The 24,344-nt window shown below is 68.3% G+C and overlaps 2 protein-coding genes across 2 annotated transcripts; both read left to right on the forward strand.

Annotated features, from left to right (window-relative positions):
* The first annotated feature begins 8,653 nt into the window (after nt 1-8,653).
* On the forward strand, nt 8,654-9,823 carry GPR25 (G protein-coupled receptor 25). Its single transcript, XM_075722567.1, has one exon. It carries the CDS (start codon nt 8,654-8,656, stop codon nt 9,821-9,823), a length of 1,170 nt encoding a protein of 389 aa, XP_075578682.1.
* Nucleotides 9,824-15,007: 5,184 nt separating this feature from the next.
* On the forward strand, nt 15,008-23,276 carry INAVA (innate immunity activator). The gene is given in 11 exon segments (XM_075722486.1): nt 15,008-15,164; nt 15,713-15,837; nt 15,937-16,056; nt 16,292-16,523; nt 18,334-18,405; nt 18,493-18,719; nt 18,722-18,885; nt 21,439-21,658; nt 21,661-22,017; nt 23,183-23,209; nt 23,211-23,276. Coding segments are annotated over 11 exon segments (1,767 nt in total).
* Nucleotides 23,277-24,344: the final 1,068 nt, after the last annotated feature.

The following is a 24,344-nucleotide window of genomic DNA, read 5'->3' on the forward strand; positions in this document are numbered from 1 at the left end:
CCCAGCAGAGCCAGTGCCCCCAGTGGGACTGGTGTCCCCAGCAGCGGCAGCGGGCGCGGTGCCGCCAGCCCTGCGAAGGCCACGTGTCACCGTCCCCTCGGCCCCGTCGAGGTTAATCCCGGGGCTTAATGGCTTTCGCCGATGGGAGCGGGGCCACGGCCACCGTCACCGGCGGAGCACAGCGGGCCATCAGCTGGGCTCGGTGGACCCGGCACCCGGCCGGTGTCCCTGCGCCCCTGGCCCCCCGGGGGTGTGGTGACAAGGACCGCCGGCCGCGGGGACACGGGGCTGTCGCGGAGCAAGAGGGTGGGTGGTGGGCAGCTGGCCGGGACGCCTGGGGCACAGGGACACCCCTGGGCCCTCGGCTGGGCCCCCCCATCCCCTGTGCTGGGGGCGGGAGGGGACAACAGGGGCCACCCCCGAGGCCTGTCCCCCGGGTGCCACGTTGATGCCCCAGAGCCAAACGTCTGGCTGTCCCCATGCCACCCCTGGCATTCAGCCTGGGGGACCCCTCGCCGTCCTTAGGTTCCAGAGTTAACATGGAGAATCTCCATTCTCCTTTGCACCCACCCACCACAGCCAGCCCCCGAGCTCCCAGCGGGGAGGGACACCGGGGGGTGACGGGTCCCCGCGGGGTGATGGATGGACAGAGGATGTCCCACCCCGGAGAGCCCATGGCTGTGCCCCCCTCCTGTGCTGGGGGGGACGAGCAGGGACCTGGCGCTGTCCCCTGCCGTGTCCCCAGCCCAGGGAGGACCCAGAGCCAGGGATGCGCCGGGTGCCCCTCTCTGCCCCCGCTCGTTGCCTTTGCCAGGGTGGTGACAAAGCCCCGAGGAGCAGCGCGGTGCCGGGTGGGTGCTGCCGGCGCCGGGGCACGGGGCCGGGCCTGTGGGACCTGGGGTGACGGGGACCCTCTGGGCGTTGGGGACCCCAGGGGTGACAGAGATGCCAGGGACAATGGGGACCCTGGAGGCGATGGGGACCTCAAGGAGTAATGGGGACCCTGGGGATGATGAACACCCCGGGAGTGACGGGGACCCCAGGGACAATGGGGACCTGAGGGGTGATGGGCACCCAATGGGTGGTGGGGACTGGGGGGATCATGAGGACCCCAAGGGATGAAGGGGACCCCAAGGGATGATGGGGACCCCAAGGGATGAAGGGGACCCCAAGGGATAAAGGGGGCCCCAAGGGATGAAAGGGGACCCCAAGGGATGAAGGGGACCCCAAGGGATAAAGGGGACCCCAAGGGATGAAGGGGACCCCAAGGGATGAAGGGGACCCCAAGGGATAAAGGGGGCCCCAAGGGATGAAAGGGGACCCCAAGGGATGATGGGGACCCCAAGGGATGAAGGGGACCCCAAGGGGTGAAGGGGACCCCAAGGGATGATGGGGACCCCAAGGGATGAAAGGGGACCCCAAGGGATGAAGGGGACCCCAAGGGATGATGGGGACCCCAAGGGGTGAAGGGGACCCCAAGGGATGATGGGGACCCCAAGGGATGAAGGGGACCCCAAGGGGTGAAGGGGACCCCAAGGGATGATGGGGACCCCAAGGGATGAAAGGGGACCCCAAGGGATGAAGGGGACCCCAAGGGATGATGGGGACCCCAAGGGATGATGGGGACCCCAAGGGGTGAAGGGGACCCCAAGGGATGATGGGGACCCCAAGGGATGAAAGGGGACCCCAAGGGGTGAAGGGGACCCCAAGGGATGATGGGGACCCCAAGGGATGAAAGGGGACCCCAAGGGATGATGGGGACCCCAAGGGATGAAAGGGGACCCCAAGGGGTGAAGGGGACCCCAAGGGATGATGGGGACCCCAAGGGATGAAAGGGGACCCCAAGGGGTGATGGGGACCCCAAGGGGTGAAGGGGACCCCAAGGGATGATGGGGACCCCAAGGGATGAAAGGGGACCCCAAGGGGTGAAGGGGACCCCAAGGGATGATGGGGGCCCCAAGGGATGAAGGGGACCCCAAGGGGTGAAGGGGACCCCAAGGGATGATGGGGACCCCAAGGGATGAAAGGGGACCCCAAGGGATGATGGGGACCCCAAGGGGTGAAGGGGACCCCAAGGGGTGAAGGGGACCCCAAGGGATGATGGGGACCCCAAGGGATGAAAGGGGACCCCAAGGGATAAAGGGGACCCCAAGGGATGATGGGGACCCCAAGGGATGAAAGGGGACCCCAAGGGGTGAAGGGGACCCCAAGGGAGGATGGGAGGACATGGGGACCATAGTGTGGCCTGGGGAAAGGGACACTTGGACACCAGGGTCCTGGAGGGTGCCAGGTGCTGCAGGACAGTGTGCAGGGACCCCGGGCTGTGACACCCCTGGGCTGGGGGACACAGGGGCTGGGGGACACGGGGGGCGGGTGTCCAGGATCTCGCCATGCGCTGGCATGTGGCTCCAGGCGAGGGAGCCGGGCAGGGTCACACCATCCCCTGGTGACTCTGTCCCAGGTTGTCGCATCCCTCGTGGTGACCCCATACCCCAATGACCCCATCCCCAGTGACCCTGTCACACTGGTGACCCCCTCCCACTGGTGACCCCATCCCCTGGTGACCCCATCCCATGGTGACCCCATCCCCTGGTGATCCCATCACTTGGTGACCCCATCCCATGGTGACCCCATCCCCTGGTGATCCCATCACTTGGTGATCCCACCCTATGGTGACCCCATCCCCTGGTGATCCCATCACTTGGTGATCCCACCCCCTGGTGACCCCATCCCCTGCTGATCCCCGCTACCCCCTCCAGAGGGTGATGGCCACGGGGCCTCATCCAGCCCAGGAAGGTGCCAAACCCGGTGCTGGAGTCCCGGAGCCACAGGGAGCTGCACCAGGAGCTGCTCTTCAGCCACAGCAGGTGAGCAGGGATGGGACCCGGGGTGTGGGGACGGGATGGTCCCCAGCTGGGAGGCCAGGTGGGGGTGGCCCCGTTGAAGTCCGTCTGTCCGTCCCCGCAGGGGGATCCTGCCCCGGCACAGGGCCGAGCTCCCGCGGGTGCTGGAGAGCCGGCGGCTGAGGCAGCTGAGGGAGGAGCTGCGGGGACCCCCCTCCGACCTGGAGCAGCAGCTGAGGAAACGCCACCAGAGGCTTGAGGAGGTCTGTGCTGTCCCTCTGTCCCCCGTCTGTCTGTCCCAGCCCTCCATCCCCATATCCAGCCCAGCCTTTCTGCTTTCACCTCACCATTCGCCATCCATCCATCCATCCAACCATCCCTCCCTCCCTCCCTCCCTCCCTCCCTCCCTCCATCCCTCCATCCATCCCTCCATCCATCCCTCCATCCATCAATCCATCCATCCCTCCATCCACCCCTCCATCCCTCCATCCCTCCCTCCCTCCCTCCCTCCATCCATCCCTCCATCCCTCCATCCATTGATCCCTCCCTCCATCCCTCCATCCCTCCCTCCATCCATCCCTCCATCCATCCCTCCATCCCTCCATCCATCCATCCATCGATCCATCCATCGATCCATCCATCCCTCCATCCATCGATCCATCCCTCCATCCACCCACCCACCCACCCTTCATCCCTCCCTCCATCCTCCCATCCATGGGTGCATTCATCCACCTGTGCCACCATCCAGCCACCCCCTCCTCCCTTCACACATGCATGCGTTCATCCATCCACCTGTCCATCCATCTGTCCGTCCATCCCTCTGTCCATCCATCATCCACGTACCCATCCTTCTGTCTATGTCCTTCCATCCATCCATCCCCCCTTCCATCCATCCTCTTCAGCCCCCATCCATTCCTCATTGCCCCACAGATTTGGGGGGTGGCTGAGGGAGGCCAGGCCATGGGGACAGCTGGGAGAGGCCATGGGGACAGTTGGTTGAGGCCAGGCCATGGGGACAGTTGGGAGAGGCCAGGCCATGGGGACAGTTGGGAGAGGCCAGGCCATGGGGACAGCTGGGAGAGGCCATGGGGACAGCTGGGAGAGGCCAGGCCATGGGGACAGCTGGGAGAGGCCATGGGGACAGTTGGGAGAGGCCATGGGGACAGTTGGGAGAGGCCAGGCCATGGGGACAGCTGGGAGAGGCCAGGTCATGGGGACAGTTGGGAGAGGCCATGGGGACAGTTGGGAGAGGCCAGGTCATGGGGACAGTTGGGAGAGGCCATGGGGACAGCTGGTCGAGGCCAGGCCATGGGGACAGCTGGGAGAGGCCAGGTCATGGGGACAGTTGGGAGAGGCCATGGGGACAGTTGGGAGAGGCCAGGTCATGGGGACAGTTGGGAGAGGCCAGGCCATGGGGACAGTTGGGAGAGGCCATGGGGACAGTTGGGAGAGGCCAGGTCATGGGGACAGTTGGGAGAGGCCAGGCCATGGGGACAGCTGGGAGAGGCCAGGTCATGGGGACAGCTGGTCGAGGCCAGGCCATGGGGACAGCTGGGAGAGGCCAGGTCATGGGGACAGCTGGGAGAGGCCATGGGGACAGCTGGTCGAGGCCAGGCCATGGGGACAGTTGGGAGAGGCCATGGGGACAGTTGGGAGAGGCCAGGTCATGGGGACAGTTGGGAGAGGCCAGGCCATGGGGACAGCTGGGAGAGGCCATGGGGACAGTTGGGAGAGGCCAGGTCATGGGGACAGTTGGGAGAGGCCAGGCCATGGGGACAGCTGGTCGAGGCCAGGCCATGGGGACAGCTGGGAGAGGCCATGGGGACAGTTGGGAGAGGCCAGGCCATGGGGACAGTTGGGAGAGGCCATGGGGACAGCTGGGAGAGGCCAGGCCATGGGGACAGCTGGGAGAGGCCAGGTCATGGGGACAGCTGGTCGAGGCCATGGGGACAGCTGGTCGAGGCCAGGCCATGGGGACAGTTGGGAGAGGCCAGGCCATGGGGACAGTTGGGAGAGGCCAGGCCATGGGGACAGCTGGTCGAGGCCAGGCCATGGGGACAGTTGGGAGAGGCCAGGTCATGGGGACAGTTGGGAGAGGCCAGGTCATGGGGACAGCTGGTCGAGGCCAGGCCATGGGGACAGCTGGGAGAGGCCAGGTCATGGGGACAGCTGGTCGAGGCCAGGCCATGGGGACAGCTGGTCGAGGCCAGGCCATGGGGACAGTTGGGAGAGGCCAGGCCATGGGGACAGTGGGGAGAGGCCATGGGGACAGTTGGGAGAGGCCAGGTCATGGGGACAGCTGGGAGAGGCCAGGCCATGGGGACAGCTGGGAGAGGCCAGGTCATGGGGACAGTTGGGAGAGGCCAGGCCATGGGGACAGTTGGGAGAGGCCATGGGGACAGCTGGGAGAGGCCAGGCCATGGGGACAGCTGGGAGAGGCCAGGTCATGGGGACAGCTGGGAGAGGCCATGGGGACAGCTGGGAGAGGCCATGGGGACAGTTGGGAGAGGCCAGGTCATGGGGACAGTTGGGAGAGGCCATGGGGACAGCTGGGAGAGGCCATGGGGACAGTTGGGAGAGGCCAGGTCATGGGGACAGTTGGGAGAGGCCAGGCCATGGGGACAGCTGGTCGAGGCCAGGTCATGGGGACAGCTGGGAGAGGCCAGGTCATGGGGCAGTAGGGAGAGGCCATGGGGACAGTTGGGAGAGGCCAGGTCATGGGGACAGTTGAGAGAGGCCAGGCCATGGGGACAGCTGGGAGAGGCCAGGCCATGGGGACAGTTGGGAGAGGCCAGGTCATGGGGACAGTTGGGAGAGGCCATGGGGACAGTTGGGAGAGGCCAGGTCATGGGGACAGTTGGGAGAGGCCAGGCCATGGGGACAGTTGGGAGAGGCCATGGGGACAGTTGGGAGAGGCCAGGTCATGGGGACAGTTGGGAGAGGCCAGGCCATGGGGACAGCTGGGAGAGGCCAGGTCATGGGGACAGCTGGTCGAGGCCAGGCCATGGGGACAGCTGGGAGAGGCCAGGTCATGGGGACAGCTGGGAGAGGCCATGGGGACAGCTGGTCGAGGCCAGGCCATGGGGACAGTTGGGAGAGGCCATGGGGACAGTTGGGAGAGGCCAGGTCATGGGGACAGTTGGGAGAGGCCAGGCCATGGGGACAGCTGGTCGAGGCCAGGCCATGGGGACAGCTGGGAGAGGTCATGGGGACAGTTGGGAGAGGCCAGGTCATGGGGACAGCTGGGAGAGGCCAGGCCATGGGGACAGCTGGGAGAGGCCATGGGGACAGCTGGGAGAGGCCAGGCCATGGGGACAGTTGGGAGAGGCCATGGGGACAGCTGGGAGAGGCCATGGGGACAGCTGGTCGAGGCCAGGCCATGGGGACAGCTGGGAGAGGCCAGGCCATGGGGACAGTTGGGAGAGGCCAGGTCATGGGGACAGTTGGGAGAGGCCAGGCCATGGGGACAGCTGGGAGAGGCCAGGCCATGGGGACAGTTGGGAGAGGCCAGGCCATGGGGACAGCTGGGAGAGGCCAGGTCATGGGGACAGTTGGGAGAGGCCATGGGGACAGCTGGGAGAGGCCATGGGGACAGTTGGGAGAGGCCATGGGGACAGTTGGGAGAGGCCAGGCCATGGGGACAGTTGGGAGAGGCCAGGCCATGGGGACAGTTGGGAGAGGCCATGGGGACAGTTGGGAGAGGCCAGGTCATGGGGACAGTTGGGAGAGGCCATGGGGACAGCTGGGAGAGGCCAGGTCATGGGGACAGTTGGGAGAGGCCAGGCCATGGGGACAGTTGGGAGAGGCCATGGGGACAGTTGGGAGAGGCCAGGTCATGGGGACAGTTGGGAGAGGCCAGGCCATGGGGACAGCTGGGAGAGGCCAGGCCATGGGGACAGCTGGGAGAGGCCAGGTCATGGGGACAGTTGGGAGAGGCCAGGCCATGGGGACAGTTGAGAGAGGCCAGGTCATGGGGACAGTTGGGAGAGGCCATGGGGACAGCTGGTCGAGGCCAGGCCATGGGGACAGCTGGGAGAGGCCAGGCCATGGGGACAGCTGGGAGAGGCCATGGGGACAGTTGGGAGAGGCCATGGGGACAGCTGGGAGAGGCCAGGTCATGGGGACAGTTGGGAGAGGCCAGGTCATGGGGACAGTTGGGAGAGGCCATGGGGACAGTTGGGAGAGGCCAGGTCATGGGGACAGTTGGGAGAGGCCAGGCCATGGGGACAGTGGGGAGAGGCCAGGCCATGGGGACAGTTGGGAGAGGCCAGGTCATGGGGACAGTTGGGAGAGGCCATGGGGACAGTTGGGAGAGGCCATGGGGACAGTTGGGAGAGGCCAGGTCATGGGGACAGTTGGGAGAGGCCAGGCCATGGGGACAGTTGGGAGAGGCCATGGGGACAGTTGGGAGAGGCCATGGGGACAGTTGGGAGAGGCCAGGTCATGGGGACAGTTGGGAGAGGCCAGGCCATGGGGACAGTTGGGAGAGGCCATGGGGACAGTTGGGAGAGGCCAGGCCATGGGGACAGCTGGGAGAGGCCAGGTCATGGGGACAGTTGGGAGAGGCCATGGGGACAGTTGGGAGAGGCCAGGTCATGGGGACAGTTGGGTGGTGGCCGGGCTGTTGGGACGGTTGGGTTGAGGAGCTGGACGTGGCGGGTGGCTGAGGGAGGCTGTGTTGGACTCCGTCCAACAGGGCAAGGGATGGTCGAGGGCGCCCAGGTCATGGGGACGGCTCGTGGAGTCTGGGCTGAGGGGACACCCAGCTCAGGAGATGGCCGGGTCACGGGGACGGCCGAGGGGACCCAGACCGGGACCCATGGCCGCTCCTGCCGGGCCCCGCCGGCTGCGGCATGAGCGGGAGGCGGCGGCACGGCCGGATCCGGACCCTCGCCCCGAGTTCCTGCTGGCGCGGGGCAGCCTGAGGAAGACGAAGGTGGCGGAGGCGGGCGCCGGGCAGACGTGAGGAGCCGGGCTGGCAGAGCAGGGGGCTGCTCCCCTGAGACCGCCCCCCGTGGCACGCCGGGCTGCCCCCCCATGCCCAGCACATCCCGGTGCTGGGAACGGCGCCCGGCGCTGTCATTCTGGGAGAGCTCGTGGTCGGGGTGGCTGTGGGTACCTCTGCCTCAGCGTCCCCAGAGTGGTGAGAACCAACGTGCCAGGGGCTGGAATGAGCTGGCAGAGCCGGAGCAGCGCCGGGGGCGGCGTGAGGACGTGGCGGGCAACGGTCTCACCAAGACCTGCACCTGCTCCGTCTCTGGAGGAAAAAAAAAAAAAAAAAACCCAAGAAAATAAAGCTTTTCATCTGGTTTTCTTGATGCAAATGGGCTGGGGCCGGGGCTGGGGCTGGGGCCGGGGACAGGGATGGGGACAGGGACAGGGATGGGGACAGCGTGGCGTTGGCTTGGGTTGACGGTGAGCGGTGGGGATGGAGGGCGGCCACGGTGGGAGAACTGCAGGGCGGGCTGGTGGCCAGTGGCTGGGTTTGCTGGTGGTCCCACCGGCCCAGGTGCAGGTTGGTGTCTACCCAAGGCCTTCAAACATCACCTGGTAGCGCTGAGCCTTCCTCCACCCCACCCCGGTCTTCCTCTCCCCCCTCCTTTTTTGGGGGTTTCTTTCTTCTCATTGGTTTTTTTTTCTGTTTCCAAAATTAAATGCACTTCACCTCCTGCCCCTTCCACCTCGCAACCCTTGCCTCGTTGGAAAGGAAGTGCGAGACGCTGTTTTTGAGCAGATCTCAGATCAACAACCCAACCGCCGGGCGCGGTGAGCACCGCCCCGGGCACCGGGGAGGGCACCCGGCCACCACCATGGGTCCCGAGGAGCTCGCCGGCTCGGCCTACTACGATTACCCACCGGTGACCAACGTGACGGAGAACTGGGAGGTCTCCTCCGGGTGGGAGGTCTTCTTCACCTCCGTCTTCATCCCCATCCTCTACTCCTTCATCTTCCTCCTGGGCCTCGTGGGGAACCTCTTCGTCATTGTGCTGATGGCCAAGAAGAGCGGGGGCAAGAGGATGGTGGACACCTTCGTGCTGAACCTGGCAGTGGCCGATGTCATCTTCGTCTGCACCTTGCCCTTCTGGGTGGTGGCAGGGGCGCGGGGGAACCGCTGGCTGCTCGGCGAAGGGCTCTGCAAGGTGAGCAGCTACGCCATCGCCGTCAACCGCTGCTCCAGCATCCTCTTCCTCACCGCCCTCAGCGTGGAGCGCTACCTGGTCATCAGGAAGGTGCTGGACACCAAGATGACGGGCTCCCAGAGGCACATCCGCGTCACCTGCGGCCTCATCTGGGCAGCGTCCCTCCTCCTGGGCGCCCCGGCCCTGGCGTACCGGCGGCTGGAGGGGGATGACTGCTGGGATGAAGATGGAGAGGACTTCAGCCTGGCCATGGTCTTCCTCACCTTCCTCCTGCCCTTGGGAGTCATCTCCTTCTGCTACTGCTCCATCTACTGCCGGCTCCAGCGCCACATCCGGCTGGGCAGGGGCATCCGGCGTTCCCACCGCGCCATCGTCACCATCGTCGCAGCCTTCCTCTGCTCCTGGTTGCCCCTCAACGCCTGCAAGGTGCTGCTCTTCTTCCTCGCCAAGGGGACGCTGGTCCTGTCCCAGGGGCAGGAGGTGGCCCTGAGGTGGGTGGTGGCCGGCAGCACCTGCCTGGCCTTCGTTAACAGCTGCATCAACCCCCTCGTCTACGCCCTGATGGACGGACGCTGCCGTCCCCGATGCCCCTTCCATCCCGGCGCGCCGGGGACGGGTCCCGGCGCTGCTTCCCCTTCCTCCGCCACCGACTCCAGCCTCCTCTTCGGTGGCTGGATCCGGACCAGGACCGTCCCCGGCCCTCGGCGCAGGAGCGGGACCGAGCTCCAGCCGGCACCGGGGGTCCCGCGGGGCCGCCCCGGGGTGAGTCCCCCCCGCTCCTCCCCAGCGTCCCCGGGTGCCACCGCCGTCCCCGCTGTCCCACCCGGTCCCCAGCCGTAAGCCGGGTCCAACGCATCCCGGTGCGACTCCGGAGGGAGCTGCCGCCCCGTGCCCTGCCCGCAGCCTCGGCGCAGGCAGGATCCGGCCCCCAGGATAAACCCCCTCGCCCCACCTACCCCCCAGAGATGCTCTTCGTAAGGGACGGCTTCGGGAGCAGGAACCTGGGCTTCATTCCAATTTAATCCCAATTAATACAAATTTTGCCTTATCACTAACGATGCATTTTAGCCCTCAAGCTGTTTTTACCACCCGCCGGGGGGAAAGGGGGGGCTCGCTGCCAGCGGGGCTGCCCGCAGCTCTGCCCGGTGCGGGGACACGCTGAGTTAAAAAAAAAAATACATACAAACTTTTTTTCTCCAAATCTGCCTTTTTTCTCCAAATCCACCCTTTCTCGGCGCTGCCGGGGCTCCTACCTGCCCTCCCTTGTGCCGCTGGGCGAGGGGTGGCCCCAGGAAAGATGGGGTCCCCCCCCCAAATCAGAGAGGGACTGGGGGACGTCGGGAAGCTGCGGCGGAGGCGAAGGCGTTGGGGAGTTCGCGGAGGCGCAGGGCACGGCTGCTGCCTGCGGCTGCCTGCGGCTGGCTCTGCTGCCTGCACGCTTGCTGCACCTCTGCTGCCTGCACCCTGCCGGCACCCTTGGCCTGCGCCTGCCCTGCTTGCAGCTCTTCCTGCCTGCTCCCTGCCCGCACCCTCACCTGCACCCTGCCTGCACCTCTCCTGCCTGCACCCTGCCTGCACCCTGCCTGCACCTCTCCTGCTTGCACCCTGCTTGCACCCTGCCTGCACCCTGCCTGCACCCTGCCTGCATCCTGCCTGCACCCTGCCTGCTCCCTGCCTGCTCCCTGCCCGCACCCTCACCTGCACCCTGCCTGCACCTCTCCTGCCTGCACCCTGCCTGCACCCCTCCTGCCTGCACCCTGCCTGCACCCTGCCTGCACCCTGCCTGCATCCTGCCTGCCACCTCTCCTGCTTGCACCCTGCCTGCATCCTGCCTGCACCCTGCCTGCCACCTCTCCTGCTTGCACCCTGCCTGCATCCTGCCTGCACCCTGCCTGCCACCTCTCCTGCTTGCACCCTGCCTGCATCCTGCCTGCACCCTGCCTGCCACCTCTCCTGCTTGCACCCTGCCTGCATCCTGCCTGCACGCTCACCTGCACCCTGCCTGCACCTCTCCTGCTTGCACCCTGCCTGCACCCTGCCTGCACGCTCACCTGCACCCTGCCTGCACTTCTCCTGCTTGCACCCCTGCCTGCACCCTGCCTGCAACCTCACCTGCACCCTGCCTGCACCCTGCCTGCATCCTGCCTGCACGCTCACCTGCACCCTGCCCGCACCCTCACCTGCACGCTGCCTGCACCCTGCCTGCATCTCTCCTGCCCGCACCCTGCCTGCACCCTGCCTGCACCTCTCCTGCTTGCACCCTCACCTGCACCCTGCCTGCACCTCTCCTGCCTGCACCCTGCCTGCACGCTCACCTGCACCCTGCCTGCACTTCTCCTGCTTGCACCCCTGCCTGCACCCTGCCTGCACCCTGCCCGCACCCTCACCTGCACGCTGCCTGCACCCTGCCTGCATCTCTCCTGCCTGCACCCTGCCTGCACCCTGCCCGCACCCTGCCTGCACCCTGCCTGCACCCTGCCTGCACCCTCACCTGCACCCTGCCTGCACCTCTCCTGCTTGCACCCTGCCTGCACCCTTGGCCTGCGCCTGCCCTGCTTGCAGCTCTTCCTGCCTGCTCCCTGCCCGCACCCTCACCTGCACGCTGCCTGCACCCTGCCTGCATCTCTCCTGCCTGCACCCTGCCTGCATCCTGCCTGCATCCTGCCTGCACCCTCACCTGCACCCTGCCTGCACCTCTCCTGCCTGCACCCCTGCCTGCACCTCTCCTGCCTGCACCCTGCCTGCACCCTGCCTGCACCCCGCCTGCACCCTCACCTGCGCCCTGCCTGCACCCTGCCTGCACCTCTCCTGCTTGCACCCTCACCTGCACCCTGCCTGCACCTCTCCTGCTTTCTCCCTGCCTGCACCCTCACCTGCACCCTGCCTGCACCTCTCCTGCCTGCACCTCCTGCTTGCACCCTCACCTGCACCTCTCCTGCCTGCGCCCTGCCTGTACCCTGTTTGCACCTCTCCTGCTTGCACCCTCACCTGCGCCCTGCCTGCACCCTGCCTGCACCTCTCCTGCCTGCACCTCCTGCTTGCACCCTGCCTGCACCTCTCCTGCCTGCACCTCCTGCTTGCACCCTGCCTGCACCTCTCCTGCCTGCACCTCTCCTGCCTGCACCTCCTGCTTGCACCCTGCCTGCACCTCTCCTGCCTGCACCTCTCCTGCCTGCACCTCCTGCTTGCACCCTGCCTGCACCTCTCCTGCCTGCACCTCTCCTGCCTGCACCTCCTGCTTGCACCCTGCCTGCACCTCTCCTGCCTGCACCTCTCCTGCCTGCACCTCCTGCTTGCACCCTGCCTGCACCTCTCCTGCCTGCACCTCTCCTGCCTGCACCTCCTGCTTGCACCCTGCCTGCACCTCTCCTGCCTGCACCTCTCCTGCCTGCACCCTGCCCTCTCCTGCCTGTCCCCACAGGCTGTGGGACTGTCGCGTGAGGCTGAGACACACTTTCCACCACCTGCCCTGTGCCGGCAGCGCAGGATGTGGCCGACTCGCCCGCGCCAGCCGCCCTGATTCATCTCACACCGTGCCGGTGGCCACGGCAGCGCCGTTCCCACGGCCTGGCACAGCCCTGGCACAGCCCTGGCACAGCCCTGCTCTGTCCCTTGCCCGTCCCCTCCTGCCTGGGGACAGGGACAGGGACAGGGACAGGGACGGGGACGGGGACGGGGATGGGGACAGGGACAGGACAGGGATAGGGATGGGGACAGGGACAGGAAAGGGACAGGGACAGGGACAGGGACAGGGACAGGGATGGGGACAGGGATGGGGACAGGGACAGGACAGGGATAGGGATGGGGACAGGGACAGGGACAGGGACAGGGATGGGGACAGGGACAGGACAGGAACGGGGACGGGGATGGGGATGGGGACAGGGATGGGGACAGGGACAGGACAGGGACAGGGATGGGGACAGGGATGGGACAGGGACAGGGACAGGGACAGGGACAGGGACAGGACAGGGATGGGGACAGGGACAGGACAGGACAGGGACAGGGATGGGGACAGGGACAGGGATGGGGACAGGGATGGGACAGGGACAGGGACAGGGATGGGGACAGGGACAGGACAGGACAGGGACAGGGACAGGGATGGGGACAGGGACAGGACAGGACAGGGACAGGACAGGGATAGGGATGGGGACAGGGATGGGGACAGGGACGGGAGAGGGATAGGGATGGGGACAGGGACAGGACAGGACAGGGACAGGACAGGGATAGGGATGGGGACAGGGATGGGGACAGGGACGGGAGAGGGATAGGGATGGGGACAGGGACAGGACAGGGACAGGACAGGGATAGGGATGGGGACAGGGATGGGGACAGGGACGGGAGAGGGATAGGGATGGGGACAGGGACAGGACAGGGACAGGACAGGGATGGAGACAGGGACGGGACAGGGATAGGGATGGGGACAGGGACAGGACAGGGATAGGGATGGGGACAGGGATAGGGATGGGGACAGGGATAGGGATGGGGACAGGGATGGGGACAGGGATGGGAGAGGGATAGGGATGGGGACAGGGACAGGACAGGGACAGGACAGGCCACCTCGGCTCCCAGCGGGTCCATGCTCCAGGGAAGGGACAGTGGTGGCAGCACCAGGGCAGCACCGCCAACCTCCCGCCCTGCCCGCGCTGCCGGGCTGGGGGCCCTGCCCACCCCTCGGCGTTTTGGGGACACCAACCCCGGAGCTGATCCCCCCCGGCCACCCGCCATGGCAGGGATGGGGACGGCATCCCTGCGCTTGGCCTGGATCCGTGCGGCACCAGCGGTGGAGCCTCCACCCGGCACCGTGCCATGGTGTGCCATGGTGTGCCATGGTGTGCCAGGCTGTGCCATGGTGTGCCATGGTGTGCCAGGCTGTGCCGTGCCGTGCCGTGCCGCGCCACGCTTGCCATACTGCGCCAGGCAGCACCAGGCTGCGCCGTGCCACGCTGTGTCAAATTGCGCCATGTTGTGGCGCACCGTGCCGCGCCGTGCCATACCACGCCGTACCGTGCCAGGCCGTCCTGCGCCACATCAGATCGTGCCCGACTACGCCACGCCACGCCGTGCCGTGCCTGCCAGCCCCTGCCGTGACCTTCCCCGCCACACCGCGCCGTGCCACACCGTGCCAAACCGCGCCGTGCCGTGCCACGCCGTGCCACACCACGCCGTGCTGTTCCATGTCACGTCGTGCCCTGCTATGCCGGGCCGTGCCACGCCGCACCGCACTTTGCCACGCCAGCCCACCCAGCGCCGTGCCGTGCCGAGCCCCGCAGGCGGGCAGGCCCTCGTCGCCGTCGCCGTCGTCGTCGCAGGGTGGAGGCCGGGGGCGCGTGGGGCGGCGCGGGCGCAGGCGCTGCCGGTGGCGGCGGCGGCGGCCGGGGAAGGTGTTGCTCACCCGCTCCTCCCCTCCGCCTCAAGTCAAAACACGTCCCCGTGTCCCGGGCGCAGCAGAGCCGGCAGCGGCGGCGAGCGCCCAGGTAAGGCATCGCCCGCTGGCCCCGCTGCGGACCCCCCGGGACCCCGCCGCCCTTCCCTGCCTCGGTTTCCCCAAGCCGCTCCACGTCCCGCCGGGGGAAACTGAGGCACGGCGGGGGCGAAAGCAACGCAAAAGCGGGGTGAGCAACCCTCCCCACCCCGCCCTGCTCCCAACCCGTTCGCCCCCCTCCCCTGCCAAGCGCAGGGGGGGTGTCGGGGTGCTGGGAGCCGCTTTCCCAGGGCCGGCGGCCACCCCCGCCCCGGGAGCCGCCTCCAGCCCAGACGGAAAAGAAATCAAAACTGGGAGAGGCGCCCAGCGAAACCGGCCGGGGCGGGAGCGGAGCTCCCCCAGCCCCCCCCCCCCCCCGCCGCGCCCCGACCACCTTTGCCCCTGGGATGGGTCTCATCCAGGCAACCCCGGCTGCCACGCACGTGTTTGCACACCTTTGTTTATCGTAGGACCTACAAGAAGGCAGGCAAAGCAAACACGGCCTCGCCTTCCTCCCTCTGCCGCCATCGCCGGAGCCGGCGGCCGCCGGGAAGGACGGGGCGATGCTGAGCGGGGTGGGGGGTGCGGGGGGCCGCGCGCCCATGGGGGGTCCCCGGGGGGTGGCCTGGGGACGAGGCGTCTCCCTGCTGTCGCCCGTAGGGTCCCGGCCCGGCATGGGGGAGGCGAGCGACACCGACAGCGGGATCATGCTGCATTCGGGTGAGCGCTGGGGGGGTATTTCGGAGGGGGGGGGGGGGGGGGGGGAAGGTCTTGGGGTGCCCCCATGCCCCACGTGTGCTCCTACAGACGTGCCCCCCGCCCCCGGCTGAGAACGGGGCACTTCGGTGCACGGGTCACGCAAAAGCTCCTTGTGGGGGGTGGGGGGGGGGGGGGGCGTGTTTGGGGAAACGGGGGGTTCCCCCGGTTTCGGGGGGAGCACCCAAGCGTGGCGGGGGGGCCCCTGGCCCGGTTTTGACTCAGCCGGGTTTCGCTCGGGGATGGCTGACTCAGGGCGAAACTCTCCCCGTGTTCCCCCCCCCCGCTGCTGCGCTGGGAAATCACGGCTGCCCCGGGGGAGCCCGAGCACCCATGGGTGCTGCTGGGGAGCGGGGGGGGGGGGCACGGGGTGGCGGCTCACGGCTGCTTTTCCTCCCCTTGGGGTTGGGGGGAAACTGAGGCAGGGAGGGCGGGGGGGGGGTGGCGGGGGGGGGTCTGGGGGCATCTCAGCAGGCGTCCGCCCCTCCGTCCGTCCCTCCGTCCGTCCCCAGGCCCCGACAGCCCCGTGTCGCCCCCGAAGGAGCGGGCGCAGGCAGGGCGCAGGCAGCAGCAGGCGTTGGAGGCCCGGCTGGAGGGCTGCGTGCAGGAGCTGCGGCGGCTCTGCCTGCGCGAGGCGGTGAGCGGGGGCGTGGGGGGGGGACACACACACACCCTGCCCCAAACCCCCCGCGCACCCCTCGGCGCCAGCGGCTCAGCGTCCCCGTGCCGTCCCCAGGAGCTGACGGGGACCCTGCCCCGCGAGTACCCCCTGAAAGCCGGCGAGAAGCCCCCCAAGGTCCGGCGCAGGATCGGTGCCGCCTTCAAGCTGGATGAGACCCTCGTCCTGCGCGGGGCGGTGAGGGGCTCCCCGGGGCGCAACCGGGGCGCGGGGCGGGGGGGATCGCCGGGGCGGGCGGCGGGGACCCCTCTCCGTCCCATCCCGGAGCGGCGGAAGATGCCCAAGCGTCAGCCGGAGATGTCGCCGTCCCCATCCCACGGGAGAAATTCGCGTTCCCCCGCCTCGTTAGGCCAAGGCTTCGTTAGCACGCGGGTGGCGCGGGGTGCCGAGCCCGTGTCCCCTCCGTCCCCAGGACCCCCTGAGCGCCCTGGAGCGGGACCTGGCGCTGCAGCTGCAGATCGCCAAGGCCGCCCGGCGCCTCTGCCGCGAGGAGAACATCAGCAAGCGGCTCCGCAAGCACCGGCAGACGGCCGCGCTGCTGGAGGAGCAGAAGCTGAAGGACCTGGAGAACATCCTCAACCAGCGACGGCTCCTGGCCGGCCGCCGGCCCTTGCCCGCCGCCGGCGGAACGGGTGCTGCCGAGGGTGAGCCCCCCGCGTGCCCCCCCGCCCGGCTGGCGGTGGCTCGTTTCGGGGGGATGCTGGAGGTCGGGGTGGCAGAAACGGGGGCGGCTTGGTCGGGCGTCCCCGGTGAGCGCACCCCGATGCGCCGTCCCCGCCGCGGGCAGCCCAACCGTCCAGCCCCTGCTGAACGCGGCCCCCGCCCCGGCGCGCCCCCCGCTCCTCCGTCCGCGGGGGACGCACCCCGCTGGATGCGCCCCGATGCGCCACCCCCGGTGAATGCCCCCCCCCCCCCCCCGATTCCCGATCCCTGCTGAACACCCCCCCCCCCCCCCGGATGCACCCCGTGCACCATCCCCAGCGCATGCACCCCAATTCCCCACCCCCTCTGAATGCCCTCCCTGCGTGCCCCCCCAAAATGCCACCCCTGCCGCGTGCCCCCCAATATGCTCTCGGCTTGAATGCACCCCAATCCCCCCCCCTACAGCGAAAGCACCCCGATACGCTCTTCCCGATGGGTGCACCCTGGTGAACACACCCCAGTGCTTCATCCCTGTTGAATGCACCCCCCTGAATGCACCCCGATACGCCATCCTCGATGATTGCACACCCCAAATGCACCCCGATACTTTATCCCTGGCGATTGCACCCCAATACGCCATCCCCGATGATTGCACACCCCTGAATGCACCCCAATACTTTATCCCTGGCGATTGCACCCCAATACGCCATCCCCAATGATTGCAGCCCCTGAATGCACCCCAATACTTTATCCCTTGTGGTTGCACCCCAATACGCCATCCCCGATGATTGCACACCCCTGAATGCACCCCAATACTTTATCCCTTGTGGTTGCACCCCAATACGCCATCCCCAATGACTGCAGCCCCCTGAATGCACCCCGATACTTCATCCCTGGCGATTGCACCCCAATACGCCATCCCCAATGACTGCACCCCCCTGAATGCACCCCGATACTTCATCCCTGGCGATTGCACCCCAATACGCCATCCCCAATGACTGCACCCCCCTGAATGCACCCCGATACTTCATCCCTGGCGATTGCACCCCAATACGCCATCCCCAATGATTGCACACCCCTGAATGCACCCCAATACTTTATCCCTTGTGGTTGCACCCCAATACGCCATCCCCAATGACTGCAGCCCCCTGAATGCACCCCGATACTTCATCCCTGGCGATTGCACCCCAATACGCCATCCCCGATGATTGCACCCCCCCCGAATGCACCCCGATACTTTGTCTCTGGTGATTGCACCCTTGCGAATGCACCCCAAAAATTCGCCCCCAGTGCCCGCACCCCGATACGCCGTCCCTGCTGTACGCACCCCCACGACTGCGCCCCGACGCTTCCCCCCCGCCGACTGCGCCCCATGACCGCTCCCCGACCCGCCATCCCCCGCGAGCGCACCCCAAGGGGCGGCAGGATTTGGCGCGGCGGCCGCGGCCCCGTCCCCGGTGGCAGCCGGCCAAGGGGGTCCCTGCTCGCCCCCCGCGCCGCCCTCCCGTCTGTTCGGCGTATGTCACCCCCCGGGGACGGGGGGCACACGGTGGCAGTGACTCCTTCCCTCCTGGCACCCCCAAACCTGCCCGGCACCCCTCCTCCTGCCCGGCCTGGGCAGGCTGGGAGCTGCCCGCAGCGCCGGCACATGGCTCGGCAAAGCCGGCCTGGCCGGTACCGCCACCGTCCCGGAGCGTGTCGGGACAGGCGGCGTGGGAGAGGGGGAGCGGAGGCCTCCGGGGACGCGCTGGGTGGCGGCGGGTGCCGTGGGAGCGTTTCGGCACCCGGCGGCGGCACCGGCCCGGTTCTCACCCGTCCCCTGCCCCGCAGAGCTCAGCGCCTCCGACGAGAGCTCCCTGTCCGACGCCGTCCTGCTGGAGGAGGGTAAGGGGCCGCGGGGACCGGGGTGGGGGGCACGGGGGTGCCCCCCGTGTGTGCCCCCTCCATCCCATCCCGCCGCCTCCCCCGCAGAGGAGCCGCGGCCGCTGGGACCTGCCACCCCGCGGGGGTCCCCGTCCCCTGAGGACCCCGCTGAGGAGCAGGGGTCGGGGCCCCCGCCGGCCCCCCCCAGCCCCTGGCGTGAGACCAGCCTCGACAGACCCTACGAGAAGGCCAAAAAACCCGGCGTCGACCCCAGGGATGGAGAAAACCGGGGCTCCCGGTGCTACCCCCGGCTCCCCACCGGCCGCCCCCTCAGCCCCCGGCAGCCCCGACCCCCGCGGCCTCGCCGGTGCCCAGGACGGGGGACGTCCCTCCCTACCGCTTCGTCCCCATCAGGACCCTGGTGCTGTGCCGGCAGGCGGGCTCCAGCGCTCCCAGCACCCCGGAGCCATCGGGCCGGCGGGGACAGTCCCAGTCCCTGAGGTACGTCCTGGGCGTGGGGAGCGGGGACAAGGGCTTCTGCAAGGGAGGGTGGAGGTAACCCTGTGGGGAGGATGGAGCTAAACCCATGGAGATGATGGAGCTAAACCCATGGGGAGGAGGATGGAGCTAAACCCATGGGGAGGAGGATGGAGCTTAACCCATGGGGAGGAGGATGGAGATAACCCCATGGGGAGGATGGAGCTAAAGATATGGGGAGGAGGTTGGAGATAAACCCATGGAGATGATGGAGCTAAACCCATGGGGAGGATGGAGATAACCCCATGGAGATGATGGAGCTAAACCCATGGGGAGGAGGATGGAGCTAAACCCATGGGGAGGAGGATTGAGATAACCCCATGGGGAGGATGGAGCTAAAGATATGGGGAGGAGGATGGAGATAACCCCATGGAGATGATGGAGATAAACCCATGGGGAGGAGGATGGAGATAACCCCATGGAGATGATGGAGCTAAACCCATGGGGAGGAGGATGGAGCTAAACCCATGGGGAGGAGGATTGAGATAACCCCATGGGGAGGATGGAGCTACAGATATGGGGAGGAGGATGGAGATAACCCCATGGAGATGATGGAGATAAACCCATGGGGAGGAGGATGGAGCTAAACCCATGGGGAGGAGGATTGAGATAACCCCATGGGGAGGATGGAGCTAAAGATATGGGGAGGAGGATGGAGATAACCCCATGGAGATGATGAGCTAAACCCATGGGGAGGAGGATGGAGATAAACCCATGGAGATGATGGAGCTAAAGCCATGGGAGGAGGTTGGAGATATTCTCACGGGGAGGATGGAGCTAAAGCCATGGGAGGAGGATGGAGATAGGCCCGTGGGGAGGAAGATGGAGCTGACCCTATGGAGAGGATGGGGCTAAACCCATGGGAGGAGAATGGAGATAATCCGTGGAGATGATGGAGCTAAACCCAATGGGACGAGGATGGAGATGAACCCATGGGGAGGAGGTTGGAGATAACTCCACGAGGAGGACGATGGAGATATCCTCATGGGGAGGATGGAGCTAAAGCCATGGGGAGGAGGATGGAGATTGGCCCATGGGGAGGAAGATGGAGCTGACCCTATGGAGAGGATGGGGCTAAACCCATGGGGGGGACGTTGGAGATAACACCAAGGGGAGGATGGAGCTGACCCTATGGGGAGGATGGAGACGACCCCGTGGGGAGGAGGTTGGAGATAACCCTGTGGGGAGGACGGACATAAAACCGTGGGGATGAGGGTGGAGGGTAACACCAAGGGGAGGATGGAGCTGGCCCCATGGAAATGATGGAGCTGACCCCATGGGGAGGAGGGAGCTGACCCCGTGGAGATGATGGAGCTGACCCAATGGGGAGGAGGGAGCTGACCCCATGGAGATGATGGAGCTGACCCCATGGGGAGGAGGGAGCTGACCCCGTGGAGATGATGGAGCTGACCCCATGGGGAGGAGGGAGCTGACCCCGTGGAGATGATGGAGCTGACCCCGTGGGGAGGAGGGAGCTGACCCGATGGGGAGGAGGGAGCTGACCCCATGGAGATGATGGAGCTGATCCCGTGGGGAGGAGGGAGCTGACCCCATGGAGATGATGGAGCTGATCCCGTGGGGAGGAGGGAGCTGACCCCATGGAGATGATGGAGCTGACCCCGTGGGGAGGAGGGAGCTGACCCCATGGAGATGATGGAGCTGACCCCGTGGGGGAGGAGGGAGCTGACCCCGTGGAGATGATGGAGCTGACCCCGTGGGGAGGAGGGAGCTGACCCCGTGGAGATGATGGAGCTGACCCCGTGGGGAGGAGGGGAGCTGACCCCGTGGAGATGATGGAGCTGACCCCGTGGGGAGGAGGGAGCTGACCCCGTGGAGATGATGGAGCTGACCCCGTGGGGAGGAGGGAGCTGACCCCGTGGAGATGATGGAGCTGACCTCGTGGGGAGGAGGGAGCTGACCCCGTGGAGATGATGGAGCTGACCCCGTGGAGATGATGGAGCTGACCCCGTGGGAGGAGGGAGCTGATCCCGTGGGGAGGAGGGAGCTGACCCCATGGAGATGATGGAGCTGACCCCATGGGGGAGGAGGGAGCTGATCCCGTGGGGAGGAGGGAGCTGACCCCATGGAGATGATGGAGCTGACCCCGTGGAGATGATGGAGCTGACCCCGTGGGGAGGAGGGAGCTGACCCGTGGAGATGATGGGACCCGTGGGGAGGAGGGAGCTGACCCCGTTGTGTGTGGTTGGAGCTGACCCTTGGAGATGATGGAGCTGACCCCATGGGGAGGAGGGAGCTGACCCCGTGGGGAGGAGGGAGCTGACCCCATGGAGATGATGGAGCTGACCCCATGGGGAGGAGGGAGCTGACCCCGTGGGGAGGAGGGAGCTGACCCCGTGGAGATGATGGAGCTGACCCCGTGCGGGAGGCTGCACCTTGCACCCGTGGGGTGCTCAGCCCCCCATGCCCGCCGGCCACCCTTTCCCCCGGCTCGCCCTGACTTTGGGGCGGGGGGCGAGGGGAAGGGTCCGCCTGCAGCCCCGGCTCTCCCGCCCGCAGGGTGGAGGCGTGCTGGCAGCCCGGCGAGCCGCGGGGCCGCAGTGCCGTACCCCGCCGGCGCCCCACCTACTACACGGTGACGGTGCCCACCTCCTGCATCCCGACCCCCGGCCCCGCGCACCGCTCCGGCTCCGACGACAGCATCTCCGACCTCTCCAGCATCTCCCACGCCACCTCCCCGGGCAGCAGCAGCCCCGACGTCTCCTTCCCGCGCCCCCCCGCGTCCCACCGCCGCTCGCCGAACCCAGTTATTACCCCCGGGGTGCCCACCGGTTCCTGCCGGCCGCCGGCCCCCCGGCTTTCCTCTACGAGCAGGATCTGGCCCCGTTACGCTACCAGCGCCTGGTGCCCTCGCACAGCCGCATCGTGCGCACCCCCTCGCTCAAGGACTACGCGCCGGCGGGGGGCCGGGGGCTCTCCAAGGCGGCCGTCACCGAGGAGCTCAAGTCGTGGCACCAGCGCGCCCGGCTGCGGGGCGCCCGACCCCACTCCCTCGACCGGCAAGGGGCCTTTCGGGGACCCCGTGGTGGGACCAGCAGGGACGTGCCCATCACCCGTGGCGTCCTGCCGCGGGCTCAGGTAGGGGCACGGGGTCCGGCTGGTGCGGGGGACGGGAGTGGGGAGGTGGGAGAGTGGGGGGCACCGCGGTGCTCGCCCCCCCGTATGGGGACCCCCGGGGTGCTGCCCTCAGGGTGGCTGGGTGACGTGAGTTGTCACCCTGAGGTGGTTCAGGCACGGGCGGGGTGTGGGGGGGGGGGGGTGTCCCGTGAGGGTCCCCAGACCAGGAGTGGGGTCCTGAGGGGGTCCATGGGGAAGAATTGGGGTCCCATGAGGGGTCCGCGGGGCAGGATCAGCGTCCTGAGGAGGGTCTTGGGGACAGGACCAAGGTCATCTGGGGCAGGGGACCCTCTGAGGGTCCCTCCGGGCAGGTCCAGGGTCCCACAGGCCAGGCTTGGGGTCCCACGAGGGTCCCTGGGGCAGGAGCAGGATTCTAAAGGGGCTCTGGGGGCAGGACCAGGGTCCTGAGGGGGGCCCAGGGGGAGGATTTGGGGTCCTGAGGGGATCGTGGGAGAAGAACCGGGGTCCCGCGAGGGTCCCCTGGGGCAGGACTGGGGGACCTCCAAGGGTCCTCAGGACAGGACTGGGGAAAGTCCCCTGGGGGCCCGGGTCCTAAGGGGCTCCCTGGGACAGGCCAGGGTCGCAGAGGGGTCCCTAGGGCAGGATTGGGGTCCCGAGGAGGTCCCATGGCCAGGACCAGGGTCTCGTGAGGGTCTCGGGGCACAGGACCAAGGTCCCTCAAGGTCCTTTGGGGAAGGATGGGGACCCTCTGAGGGTCCCTCTGGGCAGGTGCGAGCAGGGCCTGGGGTCCCACGAGGGTCCCTGGGGCAGGAGCAGGGTCCCGAGGGGGTCCCCGGGGCGGTCCTGAGGGACCCACGAGGGTCCCTCCGGTCACATCCAGGACCCCACGAGCAGGACCCGGGTTCCCACGTGGGTCCCTGGGGCAGAACCGCGGTGCCCCCGGGCAGCGGGGTCCCTGGGGGGGTCCCGCCGGGATGGGCGCGTGGCACACGGTCACGGCGTGCCGGGACGGCCGGCACCTGCGGCACAACCGGGGCCCAGGCTGGGCAGGTGGGGACCCCCCCCCCCGACCCCCCAAACCCCCTGCCCTGGGATGTGCCCCCCCGGCGTGCCGCCGCAGCGCGGGGCGGGGTGCCGGCACCCACGGGCCCCTTCTCCCACGCAGGCGCCCCCGGTCCACGTCCTGCGGCGGCGCCCCGGACGGCGTGCCCGTGCAGGTCTACGTGCCTGAGAACGGCGAGATCGTCACACAGGTGTAAGCGTGGACGCCCCCCACCCGCCCCGGGCGGGGGGCACAGCCTGGCTGGCCCAGGGACAGTGGGCACCCGGCCGCCCCACGGCCCCCCACCCCAGACGGCGGACACGGGGGGACGGCCCCCCACCCCGGCACACAGACACGGGGGGACGGCCCCCCCACCCCCGGCACGTGGACACGGGGGGACGGCCCCCCACCCCAGCCCGCGGCCCCCACCACCCTGGCCCGCGGACACCGGGGGGACGGCCCCCCACCCCGGCACACAGACACGGGGGGGACGGCCCCCCACCCCGGCCCGCAGACCCCCACCCTGGCCTGCGGACACGGGGGGACAGCCCCCCACCCCGGCACACAGACACGGGGGGATGGCCCCCCACCCCAGCCCACGGACACGGGGGGGACGGCCCCCCCACCCCAGCACGTGGACACGGGGGGGACGGCCCCCCCACCCTGGCCTGCGGACATGGGGGTCGGCCCCCCCACCCTGGCCCGCGGACACGGGGGGACGGCCCCCCACCCCGGCCCGCGGCCCCCCACCCTGGCCCGCAGACACGGGGGCATGGCCCCCCACCCCGGCCCGCAGACCCCCACCCTGGCCTGCGGACACGGGGGGGACGGCCCCCCCACCCCAGCACACAGGACATGGGGGGACAGCCCCCCACCCCTGGCCCACGGACATGGGTGGGTCGGCCCCCCACCCTGGTCCGTGGACACGGGGGGACGGCCCCCCACCCCAGCACACAGACATGGGGGGGACAGCCCCCCACCCTGGCCCGCGGACATGGGGGTCGGCCCCCCACCCTGGTCCGTGGACACGGGGGGACGGCCCCCCACCCCGGCCCCGCGGCCCCCCCACCCTGGCCTGCGGACACGGGGGGACAGCCCCCCCACCCCCGGCCCGTGGACACGGGGGACGGCACAGCTGCCCCCCCCCCAATACCCCTGGGGTGCGCGGGGCTGGGGCGGGGGGGCTGGGGCTGGTTCCCCCCTCCCCGTGTCCCCCCACGCCGCGCCCCCTCACCACCACCGTGCCCCCCGATGCCGCCGGTGCGGCCGCGACGCCGATTCGGGG

This window comes from Pelecanus crispus, chromosome 17 (assembly GCF_030463565.1).
Source record: "Pelecanus crispus isolate bPelCri1 chromosome 17, bPelCri1.pri, whole genome shotgun sequence".
Taxonomy (NCBI): Eukaryota; Metazoa; Chordata; class Aves; order Pelecaniformes; family Pelecanidae; genus Pelecanus; species Pelecanus crispus.

What these genes read in the sequence shown, in the direction of transcription:
- GPR25 (XM_075722567.1), top strand. Translation starts at nt 8,654, where the DNA reads ATGGGTCCCGAGGAGCTCGCCGGCTCGGCCTACTACGATTACCCACCG.